The sequence below is a fragment of the Pantherophis guttatus genome, chromosome 4 (genome assembly GCF_059756535.1).
Source record: "Pantherophis guttatus breed Tessera chromosome 4, ASM5975653v1, whole genome shotgun sequence".
NCBI classification, from domain to species: domain Eukaryota; kingdom Metazoa; phylum Chordata; class Lepidosauria; order Squamata; family Colubridae; genus Pantherophis; species Pantherophis guttatus.
Genome location: NC_142066.1, coordinates 15,362,249 through 15,376,624, shown reverse-complemented (window position 1 = coordinate 15,376,624; position 14,376 = coordinate 15,362,249). Strand labels below are relative to the sequence as shown.

Here is a 14,376-nt window from a genome sequence, read left to right as displayed (position 1 = left end):
GTTCTGTATCTTCTGCCAGAAGAAAACAGTCCAAAAAGATTGTAAGCAGGATGGGAAGAGTCTCTGAGAATGTTATGCAACTTCCTCAAACAGCGATATTTGAAGATGTCATTCAGGGCTGGCAGCTGGAGCCCGATGATATTCTGGGCAGTTTTAATGATTCTCTGTAAAGCTTTTTTGTCCGCTACAGAGCTGCTCTCATACCATGCAAGAATGCTGTATGTTAGGACGCTCTCAATGGTGCTGCGATAGTAGGACAGAAGTAGATGCTGAGATCGATTTATCTTCCTGAGCACTCTCAGGAAGTACAGCCTCTTCTGTGCCTTCTTCACAAGCATCATGATGGTAATGATGATGATGATGATTATGACTGACAGACAGACAGACAGACAATGTTCAGAAAGGATATCCCCCTTTTAGGGAGATCTCTGAACCTTATCTATATTATTAAACAACCATATTTTGAAAAACAACGTAGTTTACAGTAAATCAATAAAAACAGGACATATCCATCCATTCTCTTACTCTATCATTTTCTCTTTGTCTTATTCCTCCTTTTTTTTTTTTTAGATTTCATATGGTTCTTTTCAATTGGCAGTGACTGATGAATCGCGTTTCCCCCCTTTTTATCGCATGGCCCCCAATGAAGATCTCCAGTACGAGGGTTTAATCCAGCTCCTCCTGTACTTTGGATGGAAATGGGTAGGATTTGTCATTGTAGATGATAAACATGGAGAACATTTCATACAAACTCTGGAACCCATGCTCTCTCAAAATAAAATCTGCTCCGAATTCACCGAAAGAATTGACAGAAACTTACACTCTTCCGAAGGATTAGACTTGATTGAAGATTGTCTGAGGCACATTACTTTGTTCACAGAGAGAACCGCAAATACAGTTATTGTACATGGAGAAAATACAGTCTTTATGTGGCTGGTCTCTATTCTACAAGCCACCCAATTTTTTCTCCCAACGCCTTTGGATTCTTCACAGAAAATTTCCACGCAAAAAGTGTGGATCACAATGGCCCAAAATGATTTCACATTACATACCTTACAAAGAACTGTCGATATGCAAACGTTCCATGGGGCCATTTCCTTCTCAATTAGCACAAGAGAACTTCCAGGTTTCCAACAATTTATACATGACGTCACCCCGTCTGAGGCAAGTCAAGATGGCTTTATTAGAGATTTCTTGAGCCACGCTTTTGGCTGTTCACCACCAAATAATGGTGTTTCTCAAGATGAGGAATGTACTGGAAAGGAAAGACTAGAGGACCTTATTGCACCCTTCTTTGAAACCAGAGTACTTGGTCATAGTTACAGTATCTATAATGCAATCTATGCTGTGGCTCAAGCATTACGGGCTGCTCAAACAGTGAGGACTTATCAGAAGATACAAAACAACAGGGATCAAGGGCGATCAAAGATTGTAGAAGCATGGCAGGTAAGTTTTCCCCTTTCTCAATGCTCTTTTGAAATGTTGTCCTTGACTTATTGAGTGCCAAGACTTATTGAGTCAACAGATCATTGTAGATCATCTATCTAAGCATCACTGATGTTCATCTTTCTTCAAGATTGAAACATTACAAATATTGACCCATTTATGCCTACACATCAGAGAGGGTATTCAGCCGGATCATACAGGTTCGGGTCTTGTTCCGATCATGCTCTATGGTGCTGAAATTTGGGGTCTTACAGAGGCCCCCATATTAGAGAGAACTCAAAATAATCTGTTAAGGAGGATGCTTGGGGTAAACAATTCCACTTCAGCTGCAGCCGTCAGAGCTGAATTGGGACATTTCTCACTATACACCTATACAATCACTAGGGCAGTAGCCTACTGGCTAAAAATGATCCAGATGGATGCCAGCAGACTCCCTAAAATAGGTCTAGAGGAACAGCAGATTTCAAATCCTCAAAGGTATTCCTGGCTAACCCGGCTGTCAGAAATATTGAACCGATATGGCGTAGGGTTCCCGTTGTGTGACACACTGAACCAAGTTAAACAACGGATTAAAGATATACATGGGCAAATGGATATGGCAACCCTTTCAACTAATCATTCCCTTAAACTGCTGACAGCAATTAAAACAACTTTCACCCTGGAAAAGTATTTATATTTAGAAATGCCACCAGTGGAGAGACAGTTATTTGTTAAGTTTAGATTCGAACTTCTAGATACCATCGTTAGATTCGGCCGTTATCGGAAAATCCCGTATGACAAAAGAATATGCATATGTGGGGTAAACGTCGTGGAGGACACGGCACATATAATATTCGAATGTAGTCTCTATCAGGAAGTTAGAAATCAATATCTGTCCCCAATTATAAATAAATTTTCCCACTGGAATATAAGCCAAAAATTAGCATTTCTGTTGAGGGCTGACTCTCCTCCCCTGGTAAGAGCGATCACTCGATACCTTAAAAGGTTGACGGCAATACGAGCCAGTTATATCAAGGAAAATTTTATCGATTGTAAGAAAGATGAGCTCAGTTAGAGAGGAGCTATCCTATTTGGGTTATCTAGTCTTCTAGTCTTGGCAACTTAGCTATTGAAATTTGATATGGTAAAATTTTAATGTCATCTATCATATATTTTTAGATTGCTATTTTTGTAACTGTTTTATCTTTTTCCCTTTTTCTCTTCTGTTCTGTTTGAAAAGGCCTTTGGGCTATTCAATAAACTATACTACATACTACAGGTTCGGGTCCAGCCACACCGAAAAAAAGATGCGGTGCCTGCAGGCTTCTTGCAGTGAAAATTACCAGCCTCCAGCTCCACTCCACTTCTCGAATGCACCACCACCCTCTTCTATGCACTAGCCGCACAGGCGCACCCCATTGCCTGCTTCGCTGCTCCGCTTGGACTTGCCCGGGGAAGTCTCTTCGGCGCAGCAGCAGGAGGCAATGGGGTGTGCCTGCATGGCTGGTGCATAGAAGAGGGTGACAGCAGTGCATTCGGGAAACGGAGCAGAGCCGGAGGTCAGTAATTTTCAGTGCAAGAAGCCTGCAGGTACTGCGTCTTTTTTAGGATGTGGCTGCAGGCATCTCATGACAAGGGGGGGCTGAGATGAGGGCTGGTGGGGAGCCCAACAGCGATGCCTCAGATCTGGCTTGCCTTCCCTGGCAGCCAGCCGTGGGAGAAAGATAAGGTCGCGGCCGTAGGACGACAAAAGAGGCATTCAAGGGGGAGAAAGCCGGGCTAAGGCCAGGGCCTCTGAAGGAGGGGAAACGGGGTGACGCATGTGACTGGTGAAGGGAGAGCAGGCGGCATGCAGTACTAGGCCAGGCCTGGGCAAAAAATAGGTAGAAAGAATAGCTGTAAATTCAATATTTTTTTCTACCAGGTTCTGTGGGCATCGCTTGGTGGGGGGTCATGTGACATAGTGGGCATGGCCATGAGTGACATCAAGTTGGACATGCCCACTCAGTCACATGACCCCCAACACCAAGCCACGCCCACAGAACTCGTAGGGAAAAAATTTGAATACCACCACCGTTACACATCTCAGCGTTTTCCTCCTTCCACATCAACAAAACTGGTCTTTAACATACTTCTGCCTTTCTACTTCTCTGGAGATTTTCTTCCCATAGCTTCTTCTTGCTCTTTTTCCACTAACTCTCTCAATTGTCACTAGAAAAAAAAAATCAACATATACTAAAGAAATTTTAGTCCGTAAGATGGACTATGGTCCAAAATAACCACTAGATTCTTTCAGTCCTCTATACTTCTTTATTCCCAGGGAAGAAAGCCTCCAAACTTAAAAAGTGGTGTTGTTTGAAGCCATTTTGAAGGCTAACCTTATCCTTTTTCTTCCGCAAGCTCCACTCATTTCTGCAGAGAATTTCCTTCAACAACAATGCTGGAGATGAAATTAAATTCAATGAAGATGGAGCATTAGAAGCTGGATTTGACATTGTAAATTTGGTTACTTTCCCAAACAACTCCTATATCAACATCCCAGTTGGGGAACTAGATCTGCAAGGAGAAACCTTCCGTATTCATCAAGACAAAATCCAGTGGCATCATGGATTCACTCATGTAACATAACAATAATATGGGAGAGAGAGATGTGTGCTTTAGAATTCAATAGATAGGTAGATGATAAAGAGAGATGATAGAGATTGTAACAGAGAAACAGACAGATGAGAGAGAGAGAGAGACAGAGAGAGAAAGACAGAGAGAAATAGAGACAGAGAGAGAGAGGAAGACAGAGAGAAATAGAGAGAGAGAGAGACAGAGACAGAGACAGAGAGACAGAGACAGAGACAGAGAGATGGAGAAAGAAAGACAGAGACAGAGAGATGATGGACGGACGGATGGATGGATGGACAGATGGACGGATGGACAGATAGACAGACAGATGGACAGATGGATGGATGGATGGATGGACAGTCAGTCAGTCGCTGTGGGCAATGGACTGTGTGTGTAGATCTGAATGTTTTATTGAGAGAACAGGATATGATGAAACCGAGAAAAATGGGGATACATACAGTGAGAATCAAATATAAGATAGACAGTATTAAGTTACTGCTGAACATAACAATCAATAAATACAAGCCGTTTGAATCTCACCAGCAATGCTCTGTGTGTGGGATGTGAATTTGTTCTTGGATGACCATGTGCCACAGATTAAAATGGCTGCTTCTTTGTGCTTTTGCCTTCTCCAAACGCTAAAAGAAATGGAGTCTGGCTTCCCACCATACACTTGGTTTGAGAGTGTGGGCTGATGAATAAATTGGTGGAGTCAGCTCCAAACAATAGAGTTCAGGCATATTTGTCTCTCCAGCCACTGGACGGGGCAAGAGAGCCACAACAGTATAAAAAGTTATATCTTGTAACATGATACTCCTGCTTCAGCAGGGGCTGGACGAGAAGACCACCAAGGTCCCTTTTCTATTCTATTCTATTCTATTCTATTCTATTCTATTCTATTCTATTCTATTCCATTCCATTCCATTCCATTCCATTCCATTCCTTTCCAGAAAAGATATCCTTCCAGGGTCCTTATAAATGGCATTGTTTAATTAAGGGGACTTGAAGTGTGCCAACCTTATGAGAGTGATTCAACCAGGCAGCTACTATGTGGGACAGGGAGTCCATCATTTAACCAGGCCTTATGTCTTCCTGGGTTTAAAGAGAGTAACCAGAGCCTTGACTGGGGAACAGTAGGGAAAATAATCCAGGTTTAGATAGAAATGTGGGCTGCATTTCATTAATTAAACTTCAGCTAGATAAAAAAAAACAAATCAAATGCAACTTCGCTTACGTTCCTGGCTCTGGTAACCTTTTGGAGGTTGAATTGTCTGTTACATGGCAGAAATGACTATCAACAGTCATTGCCTGTAAGACAAAAACGTAAGTAAAACATTACTACTGACTTCTTTCTTTATTTGGGGACAGATCCCTCCTCCCTCCTTATGTAATGAGCCATGTCCTCTTGGAAAAAGAAAGAACAAGATCGAAGGGCGGAAATTTTGCTGCTACGCTTGTGCTCCCTGTCCAGAAAAGATGATATCCAGACAAATGGGTAAGATTCATGACATCCCAATAGAACCAGCCCAGTGGTGGGTTCGGACGGGTTCACAAAAACCGGTAGTAAAACTGGCGGGATGCCCCGCCCACTGCTCCGGATGTTCTCATCAGTGGTCTGCACATGCGCAGAACAATGGTGGGTTTCAAAAATTTTTACTACTGGTTCTGTGGGTGTGGCTTGGTGGGCGTGGCATGGCATGGCTTGGTGCGCATGGCTGTGGAAGGATACTGTAAAATCTCCATTCCCACCCCACTCCAGGGAGAGAATACTGTAAAATCTCCATTCCCTCCCCACTTCAGGGGAAGATTACTGCAAAATCCCCATTTCCTCCAGATCAGCTGGGACTCATGAGACAGAGAATAGATGTAAATAGGTTGTTAAAAAAATGCTAAAAAGGTTTTTTAAAAAGTTCCGACAATCACACATCGCTCAACTGATTGTCAGAACTTTTTTTTTACATTTTTTACTAACGGTTCGACGAACCAGGAGACTTTTTTACTACCGGTTCAGGTGAACTGGACAAAACCAGTAGCATTTCAACCCTGATCTAAAGTGTCAAGCATCTCTTTTCTCTTTCCCACTAGCTGGCACACATTTAGAAAGTGGGACGTGCTATTCTCTTGCTCAGAAATGCTATAAAACCTAGTGCACTCCAACAGCACTGATATATAGAAAAATCTAAATTGTGTTTCACTACAGTACTCGTTTTTACAATCTAGGTTGAATAGAGAGTTACAAAAGGATTTAGAAAAAAACTTACATTGCAGGTATATCCAGAAAAGAAATTCTGAAACTTCTGAGAAGTTTAAGCCTGTTCAGAAACTGTTCTCTTCTTTTTAGACATGGAGAATTGTGACCGTTGTCCCAAGGATCAATTTCCAAATCAAGCTCATAATGAGTGCATTCCAAAGATACTGCATTTCCTCTCCTTTGAAGAGCCACTGGGCATTACTCTGGTGTCCCTGTCTCTTCTTTTTTCCCTACTTACAGCTTTGGTGTTTATAATCTTCATTAAGCAACGGGACACTCCCATTGTCAAAGCCAACAATCGCAACCTCACCTACCTTCTACTTATCTCCCTCTTTCTCTGTTTCCTCTGCTCATTTCTGTTCATTGGAAAACCTAATAGGATGACCTGCCTCCTCCGACAAACAAATTTTGGCATCATCTTCTCTATTGCGATCTCTTCTATATTGGCCAAAACCATCACAGTCATCGTAGCATTCCTAGCATCAAAGCCAGGGAGCCTATTCCATAAATGGGTGGGGCAAAAGTTGGCCTATTCTATTATCTGGTTCTGCTCCTTCATTCAAGTAACTATTTGTGCCATCTGGCTGAGTACATCTCCCCCATTTCCACATTTAGACATGGAGACACTCTATGGAGAAATGGTAATCGAATGTCATGAAGGTTCATTCATCATGTTTTACTGTGTCTTGAGCTACATGTGCTTCTTGGCCCTTCTCAGCTTCATTGTGGCCTTCCTAGCCAGGAAGTTGCCAGACAGTTTTAATGAAGCCAAGTTCATCACCTTCAGCATGTTGGTTTTCTGCAATGTTTGGCTGACCTTTGTCCCCACCTACCTGAGCACCAAAGGGAAGTACGTGGTGGCTGTGGAGATCTTCTCTATTCTGTCTTCCAGTGCTGGTTTAGTGGGATGCATCTTCACCCCCAAAATCTATATAATTATACTGAGACCTGAACTCAACACTAGAGAGCAATTAACACATAAGAAATAAAAAAAGGAACAAGATTCCATTTTGAATAAGCAAAACTACTTGGAATTGTGCTTGTGTGTGTGTGTGTACATACATATTTGACTGAATTCATCTTCCATCTCAGAATTCTTTGAGGATTATGTGGTTTTGGAAGAATAGGGTATATTAATTTTTCAGCAAGCACTTTTCCATATGATTTAATTAACCTTTGGGTTTTCATTAGTAGTAACATAACAACTGGGTTAATATCAAGATAGACATCAGAAGTAACACAAAGAACAAACTTCAAGATTCTTTGAAGATCGTTGATTGATTTCCTGACCCATTTAAAACCGCTGATAAATTGACTTTTGCCAGTAAAGCTGATAATACAGTCATTATGAAACTTTACATCATTCCCAATTAAATTGGGAGATGCATGATACCACCTGAGCAATTATTTTAATGGGCAGTTCTTGATGCCATGAAGCTTTAAATATATGTAAAGAAGTATTTCTTTGCCTAGGTGAAAACAAGAATATCCAGAGGAAATCCGTGCCTTTTTATGGTTTTCTCACATAGATTAGAACAGGAGGACATAGCATAGTGTGGTGGCCAAATTTAGGCTCAGGTAAAGCAACAAAATTAACAGATTAACAGATTAAAAGAGTTGGAAGGGACCTTGTAGGTCATCTAGTCCAACCCCCCACCCAAGCAGGAGACCCAACATCATTTCTGACAAATGGCAGTCCAATCTCTTCTTGAAAGTCTCAAGTGATGAAGCCACCACAACTTCCGAAGGCAACTGTTCTCTTTGAAGAGACATTATTTTATTTACATACATACAAGCAATAGTACAGTATATTCTGGATCCCCAGCAAAGCTTTTGATACTTTTCTGAGCACACATAAGCAGCAGCAAACCAGGTCTTATATAGGGTATCACAGAAAAAAATTATAGGTGACATTGGAATATTTTAAAGAAACCTCAAAGGTGATTTTTCAAAAGGCAATTGGATTGTTTCTCCCCACCATCTGGCCAGAACTGATGAAGCTTCTTGGAGAAGAAGTGAAATATCTTCTTCTACCTCAAACAAACAAAAAAAGACACAATCCACTTGCCATTTGAAAAAGCAACTTTGAGACAATTATGTCCTGGATGACTGAGAATATCCATAGATGTTTTAAAGAAAACCCCTCTGAGTGACCATGATATCATTTATCCATTCCTACTGGTAGTCATATAATTTTGGGCATATATAGGGGTGGGATTCAGCTGGTTCGGACTGGTTCAGGTGGACCAGATACTAATTTTGAATCTGGTTCACTGAACTGGTAGTTGCAAAGACTGCCCCTCCCAGGAGTCTCCACACGGCCCATTTTGGACACCATGTAAATGCAGTGCCCATGTGGAGGTTCTGGGAGGGCAAAAAACAGGCATCCCGGAAGTTCTAGAAGTCTGCAAATGGGGCCGTTTCCAGCCTCCGGAGGGTCTGCAGAGCCCAGGGGAGGCCATTTTCACCATCCTGGAGGCTTGAGGGAAGCCTCCATAGCCTGCGGAGGGTGAAAACGCCCCCCCCATCATGGAGCAGAAGGCCAAGTAGGCCAAGCCCATGATGCCCAGCAACCAGGGATAGAACTGGATGCTAAAATTTTTGAATCCCACCCCTGGGCATATACCACAATATGTGAAAGATTAGGAGCCCAAATTTAGCCTCTGTGTTTGTATGTGAGAGGGAGATTGATTGATTGATTGATTGATTGATTGATTGATTGATTGATTGATTGATGATCCATTCATTCATTCATTGATTTAGAGAACATATATGGCTACAAATTTCATGTATATAACTCTGAACAATAGGCCACTCAGCCAAATAATAGACCTTGTTGCTGGTATCCTTACAATTTATATTGACTGTTTTCTAATATGATTTGATTATATCATTAAGTGTTGTACTTTATGATTCTTGACAAATGTACCTTTTCTTTTATGTACACTGAGAGCATATGCACCAAAGACAAATTCCTTGTGTGTCCAATCACACTTCGCCAATAAAGAATTCTATTCTATTCTGTTCTGTTTTGTTCTGTTTTGTTCTATCTGTTTGATTATGACCTGGATGACTGAGAATATCCATAGACATTTTAAAGAAACCCCTCCAAGTGACCATAATATTATTTATCCCTTCCTACTACTAGTCATATAATTTTGGGCATATACCATAATATGCGAAAGATTAGGAGCCTAAATTTAGCCTGTGTGTTTGTATGTGAGAGGGAGATTGATTGATTGATTGATTGATTGATGATTCATTCATCATTCATTCATTCATTTCAAGAACATATATGGCCACAAATTTCATGTATGTAACTCTGAGCAATAGGCCACTCAGCCAAATAATAGACCTCAAGCGCAGTTCCTCAATCCCCAAGAGTAAGCAGAATAAGGTCTCCAATCACAAACATGTTTGCTCCAGCAACATCACTCCAGATATCACAGACATGATGATTAAGGCAACAGGTCAATCCTCCAGTGGCTCTCAAGATGCTTCTGAAGGAACTAGCAGAGGCAAATCTCAGAATAGCTATATCTCTCTATCCAATATATTGCTCCCTGCTGAGGACCATCCCTCAACATTGATTGAAGTGCTCCCCAACCATGACAGGGTCAATATGAGATCTGTTGCCATAAATTTGGGTTCTCAGAAACTTGTATCTATTTGCTGTTCATAGCATAAATATATATAGATATAGATATATGTATATATATTGTGGGCTTTATGCTAATATTTTTAGAATGCTGATCAGCCAATGCCTAGTCAATTCCAGAGCTGACAGATTCTCCAAGATTTCTCTATGTGAAACTAGCTACATTACTCCACACCTGTGAAATATACACTGACCATCATCTTGGAGTAATTATACAAAATCAATGAAATTCTGCTAAAACCTCATACCCGTGGCCTTTTAAATTGCTAATAATTAGACATTAGACTCAAAGGTCAACTCTCTCCTTTACACTTTGAACATCCAGACATAAGGGAGGCTGAAGAAAATGGATCAGATCAATGAATGAGGCACGATATATTCTGAAAACAGATCTCAGCCAAGGTAGCATTTCTTTCACTATCTATAGTATCCTGTTTGAATCAAGGCTGCTGGCAACAGCAATACAGGACAAGCCAAATCAGCAGGAATGTTGGGGATTATTGCCATTTTACTGTTTCCAGAATTGACCATGAAGATCCAGCCTCTTAAATGCACTGGAGATGAAGCCATTCAAATTCCACAGGAATGGTACCAGGAGGGAGACCTTCTCATCGGTGGATTGGTGTCTCATGTTCACTACATGTTCCCCAAAGTTACTTTTGATAAACATCCTTCTGAGGAATCGGTTGACTTCCCATTGTAAGATCCCTCTCTTAGTTTATTTTAATCTAATCCTGCTCTCTCCTTTCAATCTTTGTAAAACAGAGTGGTTCCATCATCATCTGTTAATGAATATAAATGTATCACGGACATATCCTTAACAGCAGCTTGTTATATAGAAATGATTTGTTAATTCAACATCCTCTTTTCTAATTAAGCCAAAATCCGATAGACCAGGACAAGCAGATATTCTGTTGAGAACTGAAAACTCTTCCAACTTGGAGGAAAAACAACTGCTCCTAATTCACCATCACCTAATAGGCACTATAATATTTTAAATAGAGGCATTGACTGTGGAATGAAAAATCATTTCCAAAACCTTGGGGTAACACTAGTTATTACTACCGTGTCTCTATTTTTTTCATGTATCGCTTAGAGGCTTGGGATCCACCTGTCCTATTTCAAAAAGATCGCAATCTTTGAAAGAAAAATGGAAAGCTGAAACACAAAACTTTACAAGTAGAAATAGGTCCTCTTCTGTTTACCATCTCCTTTTAAGAATAGAAAGAGTTCACCATGGAAGGATACATGAATTCCTAATATAGCTAATAGCTATGTTCATCAGCTCTACTCTCCTGATCACTGAGCTCCTTCTGTACTATAAATTTTTTCCACTCAGCTCAGATTCTCATTTTTTAAAAAATGAACCCGTTCTGTTTTTTCCAACTGAATAACCTGCCTTCTCTTCAGACTTTTCTTATGGAGTATTTAATGATTCCTACTATTTTGTCGCTTATCAAGGAGCAAAATGTTTGGGTTTTTTTACAACACTAAACAGGCTTGAGTTGATTGTACAGGAATTGTTTTCATAATAAGATGAATGTTTTAAAAGAATCATTGAGGACCTTGTACGTCTTCTAAGCCAGGGATCAGCAACCTGTGGCTCTGGAGCTACATGGGACTCTTTTATCCCTCTGCTGCAGCTCCCTGTCGCTCAAAATATGAGTCACAACCACCAATGTGCGACACCCGCTGGCACATGATTTCTTGATCTTTTTGCCTCCTGATAGGCAAACCATGGATAAATCCAAGAAAAGAAAAGTTTTAGAAGAAAATAGAATGTTTAATTCAACTACATATGCTAGTTTTGTAGCCACTCAGGAAATAGTCAGGTACGGGAAAAGTTTTGTGGCTCCCGGTGTTTTTTTTTTTTCCTTTGTGAAACAGGTCCAAATGGCTCTTTGAGCGTTTAAGGTTCCCAACCTTTGTTCTAAGCCAACCCTTGCTCAGAGGACATTATGGAACTGGATGAAGGGCCAAAATTTGAATGGAAATTTTAACATGAATACTATAAATTCTCTCCTTTTTAAAGGCAGGAAAAATGGGATTTCTTCTGTAGATCTCTTCTACGTGACAACCATACAGATGTTTCTAGAATATTATCCTCTCTTCCTTCTTTAAAGTATTTCATGATTCCTCCAGTTTTTCCAAGGGAATGCACAGTGGTGGGTTTCAACTGGTGTTACCACCGGTTCACTTCATACATGCGTTTCGCACGCACTTCACTCCATTCAAGCGCAGTGTTTTACGGAACAGGTGAGACCCAGCTATCCATTCTGCCACACCTTTCAGCTGGGCTAAAAACAATGGAATATAAGGTATGTATAACGCAGATGCGGGTGGGAGGGCCAAGCTAATCGTCAGAGAGAACTGGTTCACTCTCAGCTCACCATTGCCGTTATCAGATCTCCCGAACCGGGCCGAACTGGTAGAAACCCACCACTGGGAATGCATTACTTTTTTATTCAATCATGTCCTTTAACATTTCTGGGTATATCAGTTATCCGTCGCATCCTTTTGGGGTTATCCGTTTAAGTATCTGTTAAAGGATACAGTTAAATAAACCACTCTGTATAAGATATGAACCTGGAATCATAAAACTGTGAACTTCAGTATAGTTCTCTTGTCAGTGTGTCTTCCTCGTAGTATTTCTGTCACTGGATATGTCTTCCTTAGTATGTAATGCATAGCACAGTTCTCCTTTGAAACAAGTGACTTTTTTACAGTGTGGTAACCAAGTTCTACCAACACGTCTTGGCTTTAGTGTTTGCCGTGAAAGAGATCAACAAGGATTCTCACATCTTGCCTAACATCACTCTTGGATTCCATATCTATGACAGCTACTCTGATGCACTAATGACCTATCGTACCATTCTGGATCTGCTTTTTAAGTCGCATAAAATTGTCCCCAACTATATTTGTGGGACTGAAAAGAAAGTGATGGGAATCATTGGAGGGATGAGTCCCGAAACATCCATACGAATGGCAGAAATTTTGCAGCTTTTCAAGATCCCACAGGTTGGAGCCATAACTAAAGATCTCAAAATTAGGACATCAATCACACAGATTGCCTGCCTTTGAATTCCCCTTCAAGAAGCAACTTGATGGTTTATCGGTAAACAGATGTAAAGAAATTAGGGTAAAGAGAAGTAAAGAAATTAGGGTAAAGGGCAGACTTTGATTAATCTGTGTTTCTCTTCAGTATATCGCTTCGTTCAGTATGATGAATCGAGACATACAGAATTTTGACACATAATTCTTTGAACCTGCAGGCTTATGCTAGCTATCATTACCTGCCTCACTTATTTCAGTTCATATATTTGAAGGATAATGTGCACAAATACCTGGGTTTTATATTAAAGATGGGGAGCACAACATGTAGAAGGAACATTCACCTAGGAAGCACTGAAAGATTTGATTCTTTCAATTCAAATATTCAAGTTATCTTCAAGAAAAAGACTTGAGATGATGATGATCATAATAATAACTTTATTGTCATTGTACATGTATACACAGTATACGCATACAACAAAATTTACTTAACATCCAAAGACCAGGTCCAACACACATAACAATCCCCAAACACACTCCCACCCACACAAATTCCCCACTCCTAAACCACCTAAACATCCACAAAACAGACCAAGTAATGCTGTCCAACAGCTCACTGTTGGTGGCCCTTTAGTTCATTGTTGAGTGCTATTATAGCTCTGGGATAAAAACTATTCAGAAAACGTGTGGTCTGAGTTTTAATTGTTCTGTATCTTCTGCCAGAAGAAAACAGTCCAAAAAGATTGTAAGCAGGATGGGAAGAGTCTCTGAGAATGTTATGCAACTTCCTCAAACAGCGATATTTGAAGATGTCATTCAGGGCTGGCAGCTGAAGCCCGATGATATTCTGGGCAGTTTTAATGATTCTCTGTAAAGCTTTTTTGTCCGCTACAGAGCTGCTCTCATACCATGCAAGAATGCTGTATGTTAGGACGCTCTCAATGGTGCTGCGATAGTAGGACAGAAGTAGATGCTGAGATCGATTTATCTTCCTGAGCACTCTCAGGAAGTACAGCCTCTTCTGTGCCTTCTTCACAAGCATCATGATGGTAATGATGATGATGATGATGATGATTATGACTGACAGACAGACAGACAGACAATGTTCAGAAAGGATATCCCCCTTTTAGGGAGATCTCTGAACCTTATCTATATTATTAAACAACCATATTTTGAAAAACAACGTAGTTTACAGTAAACCAATAAAAACAGGACATATCCATCCATTCTCTTACTCTATCATTTTCTCTTTGTCTTATTCCTCCTTTTTTTTTTTTTAGATTTCATATGGTTCTTTTCAATTGGCAGTGACTGATGAATCGCGTTTCCCCCCGTTTTATCGCATGGCCCCCAATGAAGATCTCCAGTACGAGGGTTT

General features: G+C 40.6%; 2 protein-coding genes across 2 annotated transcripts in view; both read left to right on the top strand.

Moving 5' to 3' along the window:
* The first annotated feature begins 540 nt into the window (after window positions 1-540).
* On the top strand, window positions 541-7,306 carry LOC148113766 (vomeronasal type-2 receptor 26-like). Its single transcript, XM_087894441.1, has 4 exons — window positions 541-1,446; window positions 3,826-4,044; window positions 5,407-5,533; window positions 6,380-7,306. The coding sequence occupies exons 1-4, from the start codon at window positions 634-636 to the stop codon at window positions 7,276-7,278; spliced, it is 2,058 nt and encodes a 685-aa protein (XP_087750567.1). The 5' UTR covers window positions 541-633; the 3' UTR covers window positions 7,279-7,306.
* Window positions 7,307-14,341: 7,035 nt separating this feature from the next.
* The window catches only part of LOC148113765 (vomeronasal type-2 receptor 26-like), a 5,465-nt gene continuing 5,430 nt past the window's right edge, over window positions 14,342-14,376 (top strand). The window contains exon 1 of the mRNA XM_087894440.1: window positions 14,342-14,376. This exon is cut by the window's right edge and continues 778 nt beyond it. Coding sequence (XP_087750566.1) covers window positions 14,342-14,376 — 35 coding nt within the window.